Source organism: Sesamum indicum, linkage group LG14 (assembly GCF_000512975.1).
Source record: "Sesamum indicum cultivar Zhongzhi No. 13 linkage group LG14, S_indicum_v1.0, whole genome shotgun sequence".
Lineage (NCBI taxonomy): Eukaryota > Viridiplantae > Streptophyta > Magnoliopsida > Lamiales > Pedaliaceae > Sesamum > Sesamum indicum.
Genome location: NC_026158.1, coordinates 4,601,775 through 4,617,524, shown reverse-complemented (window position 1 = coordinate 4,617,524; position 15,750 = coordinate 4,601,775). Strand labels below are relative to the sequence as shown.

General features: G+C 33.9%; 1 protein-coding gene across 1 annotated transcript; it reads left to right on the top strand.

Annotated features, from left to right (window-relative positions):
* LOC105177011 (MLO-like protein 11) lies at positions 7,572-14,596 on the top strand. Its single transcript, XM_011100023.2, has 15 exons — positions 7,572-8,617; positions 9,086-9,143; positions 9,305-9,540; positions 9,814-9,930; positions 10,655-10,715; positions 11,281-11,375; positions 11,692-11,766; positions 12,123-12,208; positions 12,675-12,724; positions 12,945-12,985; positions 13,213-13,383; positions 13,491-13,526; positions 13,737-13,804; positions 13,905-13,965; positions 14,060-14,596. The coding sequence occupies exons 1-15, from the start codon at positions 8,468-8,470 to the stop codon at positions 14,438-14,440; spliced, it is 1,686 nt and encodes a 561-aa protein (XP_011098325.1). The 5' UTR covers positions 7,572-8,467; the 3' UTR covers positions 14,441-14,596.

Genomic DNA, 15,750 nt, shown 5'->3' with positions numbered 1-15,750 from the left:
ATAAAGTAATTTGAATAATCTAACACTAATAAAATCTTATACTTTAACATACTTAATATTTTAAATTTATATTTATATTTTAGAATTTTATTTACTAAATTATTTGAGGCTACTCTTACATCGTAGAAAAATATAAATTAATTTCCTATAATTAATTAATAAAAAAAATGGGAATCCTACAGTTTTATTTATTGAATACTAATGAACAATTTTATTAATTAGTGGGAGCTGTATGGAATTAAATATTCAAATTTTCTATTAGTGTCCAATATTTTAATTACATAAATAACAAATATTTTTAAAAATTAAATATGAAATATATTAATTGAATAAAAGTTATTATTTTTTGAGAAAAAATAATTATTATTAACAAAAGACAGGTATAAATATTAAGCAAAAACTATATATTTTTAACGCTCGAGAACAAAAAGGTCTTCAATCAATCAAGCTTGTTTTAGAAGTGTTTTTCCTCACAAAATCCAATTTAACTTTTTATGTTTTTTATTTTTTTAACAAACGCTATCCAATTTTCATTCTACTACAACTTTTAACTTTTTCTGACAAAAACCACTTCTGGCAGAAATTTTCATAAATACTCTCTTAATTTAAGTATTTAAAAAGCATGAACCAAAAAAAAAAAATTAATTTATTTTCAATAATAAGTAAATAATAACTTATTTTCGTCATTGCAAACAACCTTTAGCCCTTAGCCCTTTTTGTAAAATTACAGATACAATTCCTCAGTCAATGTAATATTTTTTAAGGGGTGTTTGTATAAGTTATTTCCTCTGAATATGGTACGTAATTGTAATTACATCTATAATCTTAAAATATATATTTATAATTTTATAAAAAAATAAAAAGTATTTGCATATTTGGAGCTATCGTCAAAAGTTACAATTCATTGTGAATTTTATTAAAGGGTCATCTACTTCATTGTATTGGGTCAAATTGAACAATAAGACCTGCCATATTTACTTGGCAAGCATAGGCCCATAATATTATAATAACAATAACAACAACAATAATCATAACAGGCCCAATTACACTAATGCATATTTGATATATGTTTCCATTTTGACATTGGAACCATACTCGAATTACATAAAATGATTGAAAATGCCCTCAAAACTTGTCAAAACAATCAAACACTCTAATAATTTGCACACATTTTATTAGAGCCGGAGTCGGTTCTATCCGAACTCAATCTAACAACGTCAGTAATTTTCTCTACCACTGATCGCCCTAGATCCACCTATTCACGTCAGGTCGTAGAATTCACCTATTATTATATAAATATGGATAATTATATTTACACCCCATTCATTTATGGTTCGTTTATACAAACCATCCATATCTATTAGATAATTGCACATACAACCATGAAAATATCATTACCACTTATGCGAACCACCCTTTATTTTTTCGAAAAATTATACACACACCCCCTAAAAATGTCAGCATCATTACACAAACTATCCCTCTTTTTGGACGGATGTGGTTTGTGGAATAGACCATAGGTTAATTAGGAGGTGTAAATGTAATTATCCTTTATAAATACAATTACAATGTGATCGGTCACTTTTTTTAAACCGTACACTAATTACACGATAATATATTATGTGATCAGACATGATATGAATTAAAAGTTTCCTAACTCCCTAAATCAAACCTGACATTACATTTCTCCACTTATTATGAGAAAATTGAGTTCTTGAGGACATTGAACATGCATTGCTAAAAGGTAGCTTAACTAGTGGTTGAGAATTGAAAGCAACGGTTGGCATGTGAAGTTCATAAATGCTGTTAAGTGGGCCGACCCCTTAGCCAAAAATTGAGCAATAATCGAGGTGGGACACTGAATCAAGTGGTGGTTGTGTTTTGATTTTGCTGGTAGATTGCAGCTAATATGGATTATGATCCATTTTGATGCGCTTCTGCATTCTGCTCAACTTGGAATTTTTGAAGATGTATTGCTCTTTCAGGAAGTTGTGTCTTTTTACATGATTTTTTAAAAATATATTTTATAAGATGTTCTAAAATTTTCGAAATGTTAAAAAACGGGGATAATTATATTTACTTTTTGATTTATGGTCTATTTATATAAATAATTTTTATTTTTTATATAATTATAGAAACCACACATGATAGCAAGAAGTAGGGATAGTTTGTGCAATGATGTTGATATTTTTTTTTTGTGTGGGGGGTATGTGTATTTTCTCGAAAAGTAGAGCTAGTTTTTGTAAATAATGTTGAAGTTTCTAGTGGGTGTATATGTAACTATCCGAAATGCAGGCATGAGCAGACTTTGATTTGTAGTTTGGACTCACCTCAGTTGGGCTTAGACTTGGATCAGATTCCTGATATGTCATTTTTAACATGCTTTTGGCATAATTTAGCCAATAAAAGAATTATATTTATCTCGGATTGACCCATAAAAATGCATAAGCTCCATATTGGTACGAGCTTATAAATTTATTATTCGAAAAAATAGATAAACCCATATTTACTATAGACTTTTACTTTAAATTCCAATTATTAGCCAATTTATTCTGGCTTTAATTGATAATTCATTCCAAAATAATTTGATGTCAATAAGTTGAACTCATGGGATTGATGAGGAAAGAAAAATTAAGAAGACTGAAAATTAAAAACGCTATAAATACCTGTGAAAAATGAGTTTCTTAACAATCATTTCCCATAAACTCATATATCTGAGCTCTAAAAGTTAAAACTCTGAATATATATGACCTAAAATTATAGGAATTGAAAGTATAGAAGATGGGCAAATACATGCACCCACCCCACTTGAAAAAATTCTGTTGCTACCAATCTCAAAAAAGCACAAAAGTCATCCATATGGGTCCGTGGTGGTCAAATTTCTCATTTTTTTCAATTTTATTCCGCGTTTCCTATAGTTGGAATTTTATTTTCTTGTTAGATATTTGTGATGTTTTCTTTTTGGCACTTTGTCTTGAATTGTGACGGTGATTAGAATTATATATATATATATATATATATGTAATTCAAATTTTGTAATCAATTGTTAAAATATAATATGGACATCCGATATATTAATTTTTTAATAATTATTATGGAGTGTTTATTTGATATTTGACTTATAATATTTAATTAATTATTTATAAGATAAATAATCAATCGCATTAAAGTATGCATTTGATACAGGAACGATTACGTTTACATTCCTTGATTTATGGTATATTTATACAAATTATTCCTATCTTTTACATAATTACAGAACCACTCATGTCAGCCAAAAAGCAGAGTTAGTTTGTATAATATTGTTGACGTCTCTGGGGTATATGCATAATTTTCAAAAAAAAAAAAAAAAAAAAACAGAGGGTAATGAGTGTGTGTAATTTTTCAATATGCAATGATGATTTATGTAAATAGCTATATATCAGACGGTATGCATGAAATCTGTCCCTTTAATTTATTACTAATTAATAATATAATCAACTTGAGAACTAAGGATAACAAATGGAGCGGGTAGATTAAGAGCCCACCGCAAACTTGCCCACTCCAACTAAAACTATCGAGTTTGGAGTCAAGACACGTTTGAAGAGGGCGAGGCATGTCTGGGTCTAAGTGTAATATATTTGTCATGCAATTAAAAATATAATTTTAAAAAAATAATTAATCACATGAAATATATCATATTGATTCATCACCAGTATAATTTGGGTAAAAAACTTGTGTTACTAAAAGTGGTGGTGTTGACAGTTGAAGATGATCCTATTCTTGTCCTTTTCTCTCCCAAGTCCGAACCATTATCCCTTTCAGTTCATGGGCACAAGATTGAGGGATGAAGTGAAACGTCAACGTCCACATTTGATTCTGCCGTCACTTCCCATTAGGAACTGTTTGTTTTATGCACTAAAGAAAAAGGAAGAGATGGACAGAGAATAAAAAGTGAAAAAGGAAGTTGTGGAATGGGCCACGATTTCTTTTCTCTTTTGGGAAAGTCGCAAAATTGAGAATATCAACAATCCTTCAACCAAACACGGCGTAAATTAAAAGGGGAATTCACACTGCCACTATACCTTTTCTGTAGCAATAATATTAAACAATTGTCCAAGTAAAAGACAAAGATACATAGAAAAAAACATATCTGAATGGGAACATACTTAGTTACATCGTAGTCACATGCCCACTTCTGCATGGGACTACAACGTAAGACTGAAATTGAAGTGGGTCCCGCTTTACACGGGGCTGCTTATTTTTGTGCGTGGAATAAATTGTTGATAAGATAACACATAAAATAAGGTAAATTATAATGATTTTTTTTCGATTTAGCATAATTATGAATATTTATTTGGTTGAAAAATTTACAAGTATCTTCGTGATATTTAATAAAATTATGTAATTTTTGGATGGAAGTATGAAATTGCCAACTTTGTGCTTTTAGTTTTTTTTTTTTAAATTAAAAAATTGTAAAAACAACCGGACATGGTAGATGAAAAAGTTTTGAAAAATATTTAAAATTATCCACTTAGTCCGTATAAAAAATAAAATATTTTAAAAAATAAATAAAATTATATTTGTTAATCCACAAAGCCCAAGGGCATTTTAATTAGTTCACCATAAAAAATAGATAAAAATCTAATGAATTGGGCTAATTGTTAGACGACCGTTAAAATTAGGGGGGTATTGATAATTTTTCAAACAACGAGGGGGTATTCATAATTATGTCAACCATCAGGGGAGGTTGTTGTAATTTACCCTATAAAATATCATAAATTAATATTTATTTATCACAGTCACGCAATGGTTGTTGGCCGTAATTTTTGTAAGTGTGGCTAAAATATTTGTCATGACAAAGAAATAAATAATTCATGGTGAATAAACTAAATTTTTGCAATAATTTTATTTAAACATGATTAATAATAGTTATTTACCATGACTTTTAGTTCATAACTATCAAAAATGTAAGTAATAGTATTTTTTTTCTAGTGATTGGAGGCTCAATCCACCGTTATCAAACCTTTTAAACAGTCCCTAAAAGTTTATGAAGATGATGAGAAAATTGCAATTTCGACCCGAAATACAGGATGGTTTGTAGTATTAGTCTCATACTTTCTGAAATAGCCAACATTAATCTCATACATTTGGAAAATATTGCAAAGTTAGTCTCACCATTACAGTATTAGTCCCATATTTTTAGAAAAATATTGCAAAATTAGTCCCAAACATTGCAATTTTTTAATAGCGGGACTAACTTTGCAACTTTTTTTTCTAAAATATGAGAATAATATTGACTATTTAAAAAAAAATATAAAACTAACATTGCAAATTACGATATAGTTTGGGGTCAAAATTGCAATTTTTGAATATATATATATGGTATGCATGTATCTGTGCATATGTTTATGCGATTTCATTGACAAAATGATTAGTACATCATAATTAATAATTAACACTAGTTTATAACTTTTTACCATGTGCCAAGACACATGATCATAATGCTTTTATAAACATTAGTAAATAAAAATTATAAAGAATTCAGTCTTTATAATACAAATTTGATAATTGAAAAAAAATATACAAAATTTAACATCATTACATTTTTTCCTTCACAAGAACAAAATTATTACATAAAAATGTTAAATGACGGTGAAATTAAAAATTTATATAATTTATTTTTTCGTTAGCATCAGTGTTTTCGTCAAAATCCCAATAAAAAATTGTCAAATGTAAACAATAAATTTTTCGAAAGGGTATAAGTGTAATTTTAATATTTTTTTTAAAAAAATATAATTTTATATTTTCAACGAGGATCTAAGTGTAATCAATCTTACAATAATCAGACTTCTATTTTTAGAGTTGTTGAGGTTGCAGATTGTCTACCCTTCTCCTCGAATAAGTGATTTTATGCCAACTCTACTTTTCTTGGCATCGGAGTGGGGCTGTTAGAATTCATTGCCGTTGAATATGTCTACGCGGAGAGGTTCAATCGTTAATCGCGCCGCGTCCTCCTCTACTTTCACACCCAAGATTACCGGTGATTTTATTAGATTTATGGCATATTCTAATTTATTTTGAATTTAATTGAATTTGAATTAATTATTAAATAAATTAATTCAGGTTGAGATTTTTAAAAATTTGATAAAAATTCGACGTTAACCTAGTGATTAGCTTATGCTAACTTGGTTACTATTGGATGAGTAAAGTTGACTTGACAAAACGGTAGGCATATTCGGTTGGTTCTCAACTAAGACTTTTCGACGCTTAAGTTAGTATTGAGTTCGGGGTTATAAAGGACATAAAAGACATATTTTGTAAATGGTTCAACTGGTATTTATAGAGGCTCATATGCCAGAATTAATACGAGCCCGTATTGTTTAAATAGCGATCAGATGAGTTTGAGATCGATAGCTGACAATTCGAGTAATTGGATCAAGCTGGTTGGGACGGGGGCCCGTGAAGTGTTTGGGGTTTTTCCTCATTCTGAAGGGCAAATATGTTGTTTTGGGGGTTTGTTTATTGTATTTCCCCTATCATAAGTATAATACATTGGAATTCCAAAAATATAACTAATCACATGATAAATATAGCAGAATTTATGCTCCTCGCATGATTAGTACATATGATCTGAAAAGTGTATAGTCCGCTCAAACTTATACCGTAATTTACCAAAATTTATCAAAATTAATAAAAACAATGGTCTTTTAAAGTTAGTCAATCACAAAATTTTCTTTTTACTGTTTATATCATCTGATACCTCAAAATATCATAGACTAATTACAACAAGCTCTCAAGAATTTCAGCCTAATTATAAATATTTGGTAATTATGTGTAATTGACTCTATATTTTATTATATTAATACAAAACAGGTATACATTAGTGGACAGTTGTACAATTGATTATGAGATAATTATTTCTAAAATAATTGATTTCAGGAAAAGTGATTACGGTCTTTGGATTTCACAATTTCAAATTAATTATACAATAGCAGATTATAGTTAAAATCCAAAACTAACCTCATATCAAATACTTTTGGTAGAATCTAATTGGTATAATATATAATTAGATGAAAAAAATAATTGCAGTCGATTAAAAACTACAAATTATAACTTTGAGCATAATGTATCTTTGGTAAAATTTAATCCAGAAATGATTATAGAAAACGGATCAGCAGTATAAAAAGTAAAAGATTATGTTTACACTTGAAACACAAGTTTTATCTAACAATGACAGGCCAGTCAAACAGACACACAATCTATATTATTTGATATATATATTCACACACAATTCTTATAAGATTTCTCTAAAAAATTATGGCACCTAAATTGCAATTTACTCAATCTTGAATAACACTTAAGTGCAACCAAGAACACTCGAGTCTCATTTTTTTTAATGGAAGAGAAGGCAAGAAGCACACAAGAACTACTACTTTTATTACAAGGTTAAACGCAATTTACCACATGTGTTAGAAAAATGAGCAACTTATTCTTTCAAATTGCTGTTTTATTTTTCACAAACGCACATATTGCTCGTTTCCCATGACACAGTGGTAAATTACATTTTTCCTTTTTATTACAATTCCTCTGCCATGGATGGAGGGAGACAAGAATTCGTGCTGGTGTAGGTTTATCTGTTACGTAGCAGCATGCCCCCCTTATCTAACACACTCTCCTGTAAACACATGCTTAAGTAACACATAAGTATTACTTAACTGATGTGTGGGGGAGAGAGAGAGAGGGAGAGATTTGAAAATTAACTCGGGAAGACACGGAACCACCTTGCTCCAGTTCATTTCTCTTACCTAATACTGTCTTTATATACACAGACACACACACACAGAGACACAGAGAGAGAGAGAGAGAGTATTTCTCACTAGAAGTACAAGTAGTCACAGTTTTGTTCCTTCGTCGCTCGGTCTTGTAGCAGCCAGCCTATAAGTTAGAGGATCTATCGGGGCGGGTTTGTGTTCAAAAGAGTTCTTCTTCTGGGGCCAAAGAGGGAGGGAAAAACAAGACTGTTCTTGCTGTATCGGTAGCATTCTGCAGATCAATTTCCGTTGAAACCCATCGTCATTCTAGACTCTTTTTTTCTTGAATATAGATTGGAATATCGTCTTGAAGTCAATGGTTTGGTTCTTTCCTCCTATAGTATTTTCCAATTTACCGGGTCTTGAGGGGGAAGGATTAAAGAATTAGTGTAAGTTGCATTCTTTAATTTCGACCCCCTTTTGTTCATGGAATCTTGAAACAGAGAGCAATGAGTGCATAGTCAGATTCTTGACTGCCCGGCTTCTGAGAGCAGCGAGTTTGAGTATTGTTCTGAAACAAAGTTTTGATTTTTGACCTTTTTGTCAAATGGGTTTTGTTTTATCTGTGGATTTGGTATGATATCAGAGGGTCGTGGTGATTATCCAAAGGAGAGGGCTTGCCGGGTTGAGGTTTAATCGAAGGTCTGGAGTTTTTTGAGGTTGAATTACTGAGAATGTCGGAGTCCAAATCCTTAGGGATGTCAGAGAATAGTAAGGAGCTGAGGTCCCTGGCCTTGACTCCAACATGGTCTGTTGCTACTGTACTCACCATATTTGTTGCCGTTTCACTGCTTGTGGAACGCTCGATTCACCGGTTGGGTAATGTGAGTGGCATTCTTTGTTTTCTCGCTTTTTCTTGTTTCTTGGTGCTTGTCCACCCCAGCTGTACTTGTGTTTTTAATTCTGTATGTTATACATTGATGAGAAGGAGAAAGAATAATTATGTATTTGGTTTTTGGGAATGCGATTAGATTTCGATAGTAGATGATAGGATCAATTGGGATATTGCTTTTGTGGTAGAGTTATGTTGGTGTAGACATTGAAGATCGTCTTACAATTGTTGTTTAGTGACTTTCATAGAATTATCTGATAAATTATTGTCGGATGTAGTTGCTGGTGAGTACACGAGGCAGCTTTAAGATCTTTATTCTATCTGCAACTCAAATGTAAAAACTTATTTAAGCCACTGAGTCTTGATTCCAGTGGTGTTATGCAATTCTGCTTTATTTTCTTGTTTAACTTTTGCTGAAGTTAACTGTTAGAGGTAAGCTTATGCTTTCCTGTCATTTCAGTGGTTGAAGAAAACTGATAGAAAACCTCTGCTTGCCGCTGTGGAGAAAATGAAGGAAGGTAATATCTATATTTCTTGCAATTTCTTGATGGAAGTTCTGCTCTGTTAAAGGAGACATTCTAGTTGTACAGATCTCTCCTTTAGTTGCTTCAATATTTGGCTGTTTTCCATCTTTCCCTCACTTTGAACATTGAGCTTGATTGGATGTACTTGTCTCCAGAATTGATGCTTCTTGGCTTTATATCGCTCCTCCTCACAGCAACTTCAAGTATTATATCTAACATTTGCATACCATCAAAGTTCTACGATAGTGCATTTGCCCCGTGCACAAAGAAGGAAGTTGATGAGGAAAGGGAAAATAATAGTTTTAAGGAGCGTAGACTTTTCATGGCCTTCTTTGATCCTCGGATGCATAGGAGAATTTTGACGGGTCTAAATCAGAATACCTGCCCAGAGGCAAGTGAATTCATACGGAAGATCATGAGTATACCATTATTCATTTTGTTTTGGTTCATCAATGCGTAATCAACTCAGTTTCTTAGTTTCATGGCATCAGTTGTATGGTGATCTATCACCGTCTCTGTATTTTCATATGTGAGCCCGGGTGTTTTCTTTCTCCACCTCTGTCGAACTATTTGGCTGATTTTCATCATCCCTTTCTTTTTCGTTAGTTCTTGTGTGATTAATCTTCCACCTAAACAAGAACTAAGAAGTTTAAATTCTGTGCAGAACTACGAACCATTTGTGTCATATGAAGGGCTTGAGCAACTCCACCGGTTCATCTTTGTTATGGCAGTTACACATATATCTTACAGCTGCCTAACAATGTTGCTGGCCATCGTAAAGGTAATGTTTTGATTTTTCAGTTACTCACTAAGTGCTAAGCCTCCAGTTTTTTTAACACTTCCGTGGAACTCAGATTTGCTTGAATCCCTATCCTCTGGTCATAGGTTTCTATTATGTTAATGTTTTTTTATTTTTGCAAGCCCAGCTGATTATTTTATATATCCTTGGTGCATAATTTTAAAGACATTAATTTTGCAAGTTTTAGTTTAAGTGACAGTTAGAGAAATGTAAGCTTCATTTTCAGCCCTTATCTTATCATCCCTTCTTGGGGTGTTTTGAGGTGAAATTATTACCTCAACTGGCTCGTTTTCCTACATGGTTATTTGCCAATGCTGTCAAAATGCATGTGAAGAATGTATGCTTGCATTGTGGTCTTATGTCACCCATATAGTTAATTTACACTAAAGGAATAGTCGAAACAATTTATACAGCAACAGTTGGCCCCTTGCAAAATGTTAAAACTGATTCCTTTTAGCGTTCTCATAAACAGTCATAAATTTCATAATACAGTTAGGATGTAAATGACTGCTACTTAAGATACTGATTTCGTAGTTTGTCCAACATTTCTTATCTCTTTGCTGATTTTCAACCTTACTAAAGTGGCACCCCATTAGAATAATCTAACAGTTCATGGTGGAATATTGTTCTCTGTTAAACTGATATAAATTCTACATCTTGTTTGCTCTGCATAAGCTCTGATATTTCTGTCAAACATCTATGGCAGATACACAGTTGGAGAGTATGGGAGGATGAGGCTCACATGGACAAACATAATTCATTAAGTGGTAATTCCTGAACGGTTTGCTTAGAGTGAAGTTTGACCTTGCAGCCTATTCACTGCAAAATCCTACTTTCTTAGTTATGCTTTCTGGAAATTTCGGTCTCTTTGGTGGTAGATAAGACATTTATAAGGACAAAAAAGGACTCCTTGACAAACATGGTTTAACTGTAAAGGATAATGAAATGATATAAAGCCTGTATTCAAGATTAAAATGCTAGAACTACTTGAGGATAGAGTTCTAACAATGAATTCCTTGACATCATAGAACTGTTTATCTGTTTAAGAACTCAAAACTCATTGAAGCTAATAATGTACGACTACACCATTTTGCTTTCAACAAACACCATCAAGTTGGTGTGCAAAATTTTAGTGTCAGTGGCAGACATGAAATCCAGACGGAAGAGGCAATTTCTTTCCTTTCATTGAACGGTAGTCAGTATGCTCTTTAAAGCACCTGGAGTGAACTGAAAATGGACTCATTTAGGCTGTGAAGCATGCTCCAAATTTAGTACAATCAGTAATTTTACCATGAAGTTAAGTTTAATCCACGAAAATTTTATGTGTTGCAGAAATCACGAGAGCATTGACAATGCAAAGGCAATCTACTTTTGTCAGAGTCCATACATCAAATCCTATGGACAGGAACAGCTTTCTCGTGTGGGTGGTGCGTCCGCTTCTATTGCACTGCAGCTTTTACACCCAGAGTTTCATTTTACCTTGTCCCGCATAAAATAAGAAAAAACAGTTCTAATTGTTTCATTATATAGTTATTGAACGTCTTGCAACTCCGCATTCCTTAGAGTTATGATAGACAATGCTACTAGCGTACTTGAAGTTGCTAAATAGCCTAATAACAACTTCTTTTTGTCCTCTCAATGCAACATTTTAGTTCAAACTGGAAAAATTGCAAAGATGAGCACTCAATAGGAAGCTCCTAAGACTTTATATAATGAATAAATACTGTGTTTTTGTGTATCCAGACTTGTTTCTTCAGGCAGTTTGGGCGTTCAGTAGTGCGTGCCGATTACCTTACCCTCCGCCAGGGATTTATTACGGTATGTGAACATTCAACTTTATTATATCTGTTTTTGTAGTGGAAACACATGTATAAGCGAAGTTTTGAGTCATTATTCTTTGAGAAGATTCCATCACATCAAAATACCTCCAGAAATTGAAGCAACTAACCATGACAAAATAATTGCAAAAGAATATTAGTTCTTCCGCACCTGTATTTGGTGTCTTTTTCTGGGGTTCTCTGTTTTGGACCTTCAGGGACATTCACCGTCATGGACATGCCAAATGGATTTACCTCTTACCAGTTTCTGATTTTTCATTCCTTGTCAAACTCAATTTCATATGAACTTGGCCACACTAAACTCTGTTTTCTTTCTCTGTTTCTTATTTATGGCAGAACCACAACCTCACATCAAAATATGATTTTCACAGCTATATGATTCGCTCCATGGAAGAAGAATTTCAACGGATAGTGGGTGTTAGGTAATGAAAACTATCATGTAGATAAGCTGACTGTTTTCATTTCTAGTTCTTATGTGTTTTTATCATACTCTTCATTACTCATATATTAGTGGTCATATATGTCTGAAGCAAAGGCCGAAGAGAATTATCGTTGATAGCAGAACTTCAAACTTCCATTATTTCCATCTTCTTAGAGTTGAAAACCACAATATTTAACATTGCTTGGACTTTAACACGCTTCAGCAACTTGATTCATATTTCATTGTACTATCATGTATACATATTTCTAATAGTTACCATGGATTTGTCGCCTGCTATCTATTTATGTGTTCAAATAGGTTCTCTTTATTAGTCATAAATTGGCTTGATCATGTAGCAATTCAGTTAGTGGAGAACAATTTGTTTTCTCTTGTTACGCGGTTGCTCGTCTTTACGGTTTCCTCTGAAGCTTTGCTGACATTCCTCTTCTTTTTTTGGATATTTACAGTGCTCCACTTTGGGGATTTGTCGTTGCTTTTATGCTGTTCAATGTAAAAGGTAAGTTGGTAGATCCCTAGGTCATTGTCCTATCAAACAAATTCCATAGGGAAAGTTGATCCGCCATATTAGCTCTAAGTATCAGTTGGTCAGAAATGAAAATCATGAATGTTTAATTGATACGCGACTTTCTGGTCTTACTTTTCTATCATTCCATGTTTGACTATTAAATTTAAAGTGATCAACTTGCTAATTTGTGGTTGGTGTCTGTAATTGGCAGGATCTAATCTCTATTTCTGGATTGCACTTATCCCTGTCACTGTAAGTGTTCATAACGGAATCACATGACACATTTAATATGCCGCAGTATAAACACAAGATTTCTCCTCTTTGCTTAGAAAAAGGATTTGATGCCAAGATTGAATCCTTATCGAACGATTAAAGGATAAAGACATATACAAAAATGAGCAGTCAGGATCTTCTCTTCTGCTTGTGCATGTTTTTGCTTCACAAACAGAACTCATGAAAATGACGTGTTTAATTTGCAGCTTGTTCTACTAGTGGGCACAAAACTGCAGCACGTTATAGCAACATTGGCACTAGAGAGTGCGGGAATAAGTGGGAGTTTCTCTGGACCTAAGTTCAAACTCCGTGATGAGCTGTTTTGGTTCAACAAGCCCGAACTGTTGTTGTCCTTGATTCATTTTATCCTTTTCCAGGTCTGCCATTTACACTGCAATTTAATTGCTCAACCATTGATTTCTTCATCTCCAGTTACACAGGGCATTTGATATTGATGCTAATCTTCCCATGTTAACACTTGCAGAATGCATTCGAGCTCGCATCATTCTTCTGGTTCTGGGTATGCACTCTTCTTCAGTTTCTTTTCTTCTTTTTCCTGTAACAATAACCTCAAATCTTGAAGTTTTCAAGAACTGGCGTGAAAAAGTCGTCAGAGTTTGATTGAGTCGATGGATGTTATATCATTTCAGATTTTAAAATATGTCAGTTTCCTACCTATTGTTTATCCCATAAATGTGAAAGCTCTGACAAAGCTTGCCTTTTATTCCAGTGGCAGTTTGGGTACAGTTCTTGCTTCATAAGAAACCACTTCCTTGTGTATCTACGGCTCATCGTCGGGTAATGTATAAATTCAAAAAATATTGTTACACAATGTGCCTTCTGTCGGTTGTCTTGTAAAGACGAGCTGCATGAACTAAGCCTATCTTTCGGCGTCCAGGTTTGCAGGGCAATTTTTATGCAGCTACAGCACCTTGCCGCTCTATGCACTGGTTACTCAGGTACGGAACACTGACCATGAAGGTCATGTAGAAATATGTGTTAATTACAATGTCTCATGTTGAAAAATTACAAAGCCTTCTCCTTAATTTGCAGATGGGAACAAACTACAAGGCAGCCCTAATTCCAAAGAGAATACGAGAGACGATCCATGGATGGGGAAAGGCAGCTAGGAGAAGGAGAAGACTGGGAATTTTCACTGACGATTCGACCATCCACACTGATACGAGTACAGTAGTATCAGTGGAGGAATACGATCATCACTACCTAGATAGTCCTCGATTTGCCCCTCAACCGGGTGCACAGATTGAGCTGCAACCAACAACTATTGATATTAATGACGACTTACCGGTTGCTAACGAGACGTCGAGTCGGGTTGGAACACCTCTCCTGCGTCCATCTGCTTCTATTTCTTCGGCTGTGGCAAACAGAATCCTGCCGGAGATGATATCAAGATCGTCCTCAATGCCACATTAGGGAAAGTCAACGAGGCGGATTATAGTTTAGTTTGATGTTGATACTTCTATAGGTATTAGTTGTAACATAGCTGGTAGATGAAAACAATTATACACAAGTTCATGTTGTTGTATAAAAAATACAACAGAATGATAGGAAATTGATCCTGGCTCAAAACATCAAGCATCTGGATTTAACACTGTTTGAAAAACAATGAACCTCACAGCCATGGGAATGTTTTTATTATCTACTCAAAGAAGACGAATACAGAAAAATTCACATGCATGTTGTAGTTCAGAGATGAACTCCAAGACAAGTAACCACCAATACAGTCGTCTAACGGCCAAGTGTTTAATTCTCACCTTGAATGTCATGAGTTTAAATTTTACTGAGAATATAAAGTTTGCCGCTTTATGTGTATTCATGGGATGGTGGTGGTGGTTGGTGTATAATGTTTAATCCATTGGTAAGGATCAACATTAGCTATAAGGTGAAGCTTGTCTTGGAGCGTTTTGGCTTTCCGGATAGACGATGCAGGTTTATCAAAGTCATGGTTGTTTCCCTTGATGACCTTGCTGCGGATAGGCTGTGTGGAAGCTGAGCTGAAAATGAGCTGGTCACACTAAAATCTGCTTGGAACATGGTCAGGATCAGGAATTAGACAGCCTCTACTCTCAGATTTGTTGGGGCCGAGCATTCGTCCTACCATATCAGTTTTTTGCTGGAGATTATTACACAACTTGCTGCCGGCTGATGGCAGACTGCGACAAATAGGGGCTGATTCTAGTGTCGTGCATGTTCTGTAGGAACACGGAAACGATTTCTCACCTTTTCCTTTATAGTCAGGTCGTGTGGCAGTTACAGGAGCATCTCACTGATCTGTTTCAGGTGCGCGTCTATGCCTCCCTCAAACACATTCAATTCAAATTATGCTGCAGCATTAGAAGCTTTCTTCTCCCTATGTGGTGAGGGATCAGATTCATTTACTTTTCCTCGTCATTTTTTTCGTTTACCTGAATATTTGCACGTTGCTTCTAACACGTTTTCTGGTGTCGTTAGGGGGGTTGGAGCTTGCGGTAGCAAAAGGAGTTCAGTGTATTGCGATGAAATTAACTCACAGGCGATGCAGCAGCTTATAAGCAACGATTCGAGACATTGGCTCTTCCAGGAGTTGCTTACGGTCCTATGCAAACTTGTTTTGGCTTTAGATTGTATTAATGTGAGGAAGTAGTACGCTTTATTTATGTTTTTTCGCAACTAATGTAGACTAAGTCTGAAATTTCACAACGAACGGGTGAAGGTTCGAGCCAAATTCCCCCCCCCCCCCAAAC

Bases quoted from the DNA above. Each gene is read 5' to 3' on its own strand.
- LOC105177011 (XM_011100023.2), top strand. From the start codon at position 8,468: ATGTCGGAGTCCAAATCCTTAGGGATGTCAGAGAATAGTAAGGAGCTG. The intron at 12,209-12,674 runs GTAATGAAAACT...GGATATTTACAG, and splicing joins CAACGGATAGTGGGTGTTAG to TGCTCCACTTTGGGGATTTG. The intron at 12,725-12,944 runs GTAAGTTGGTAG...TGTAATTGGCAG, and splicing joins TATGCTGTTCAATGTAAAAG to GATCTAATCTCTATTTCTGG.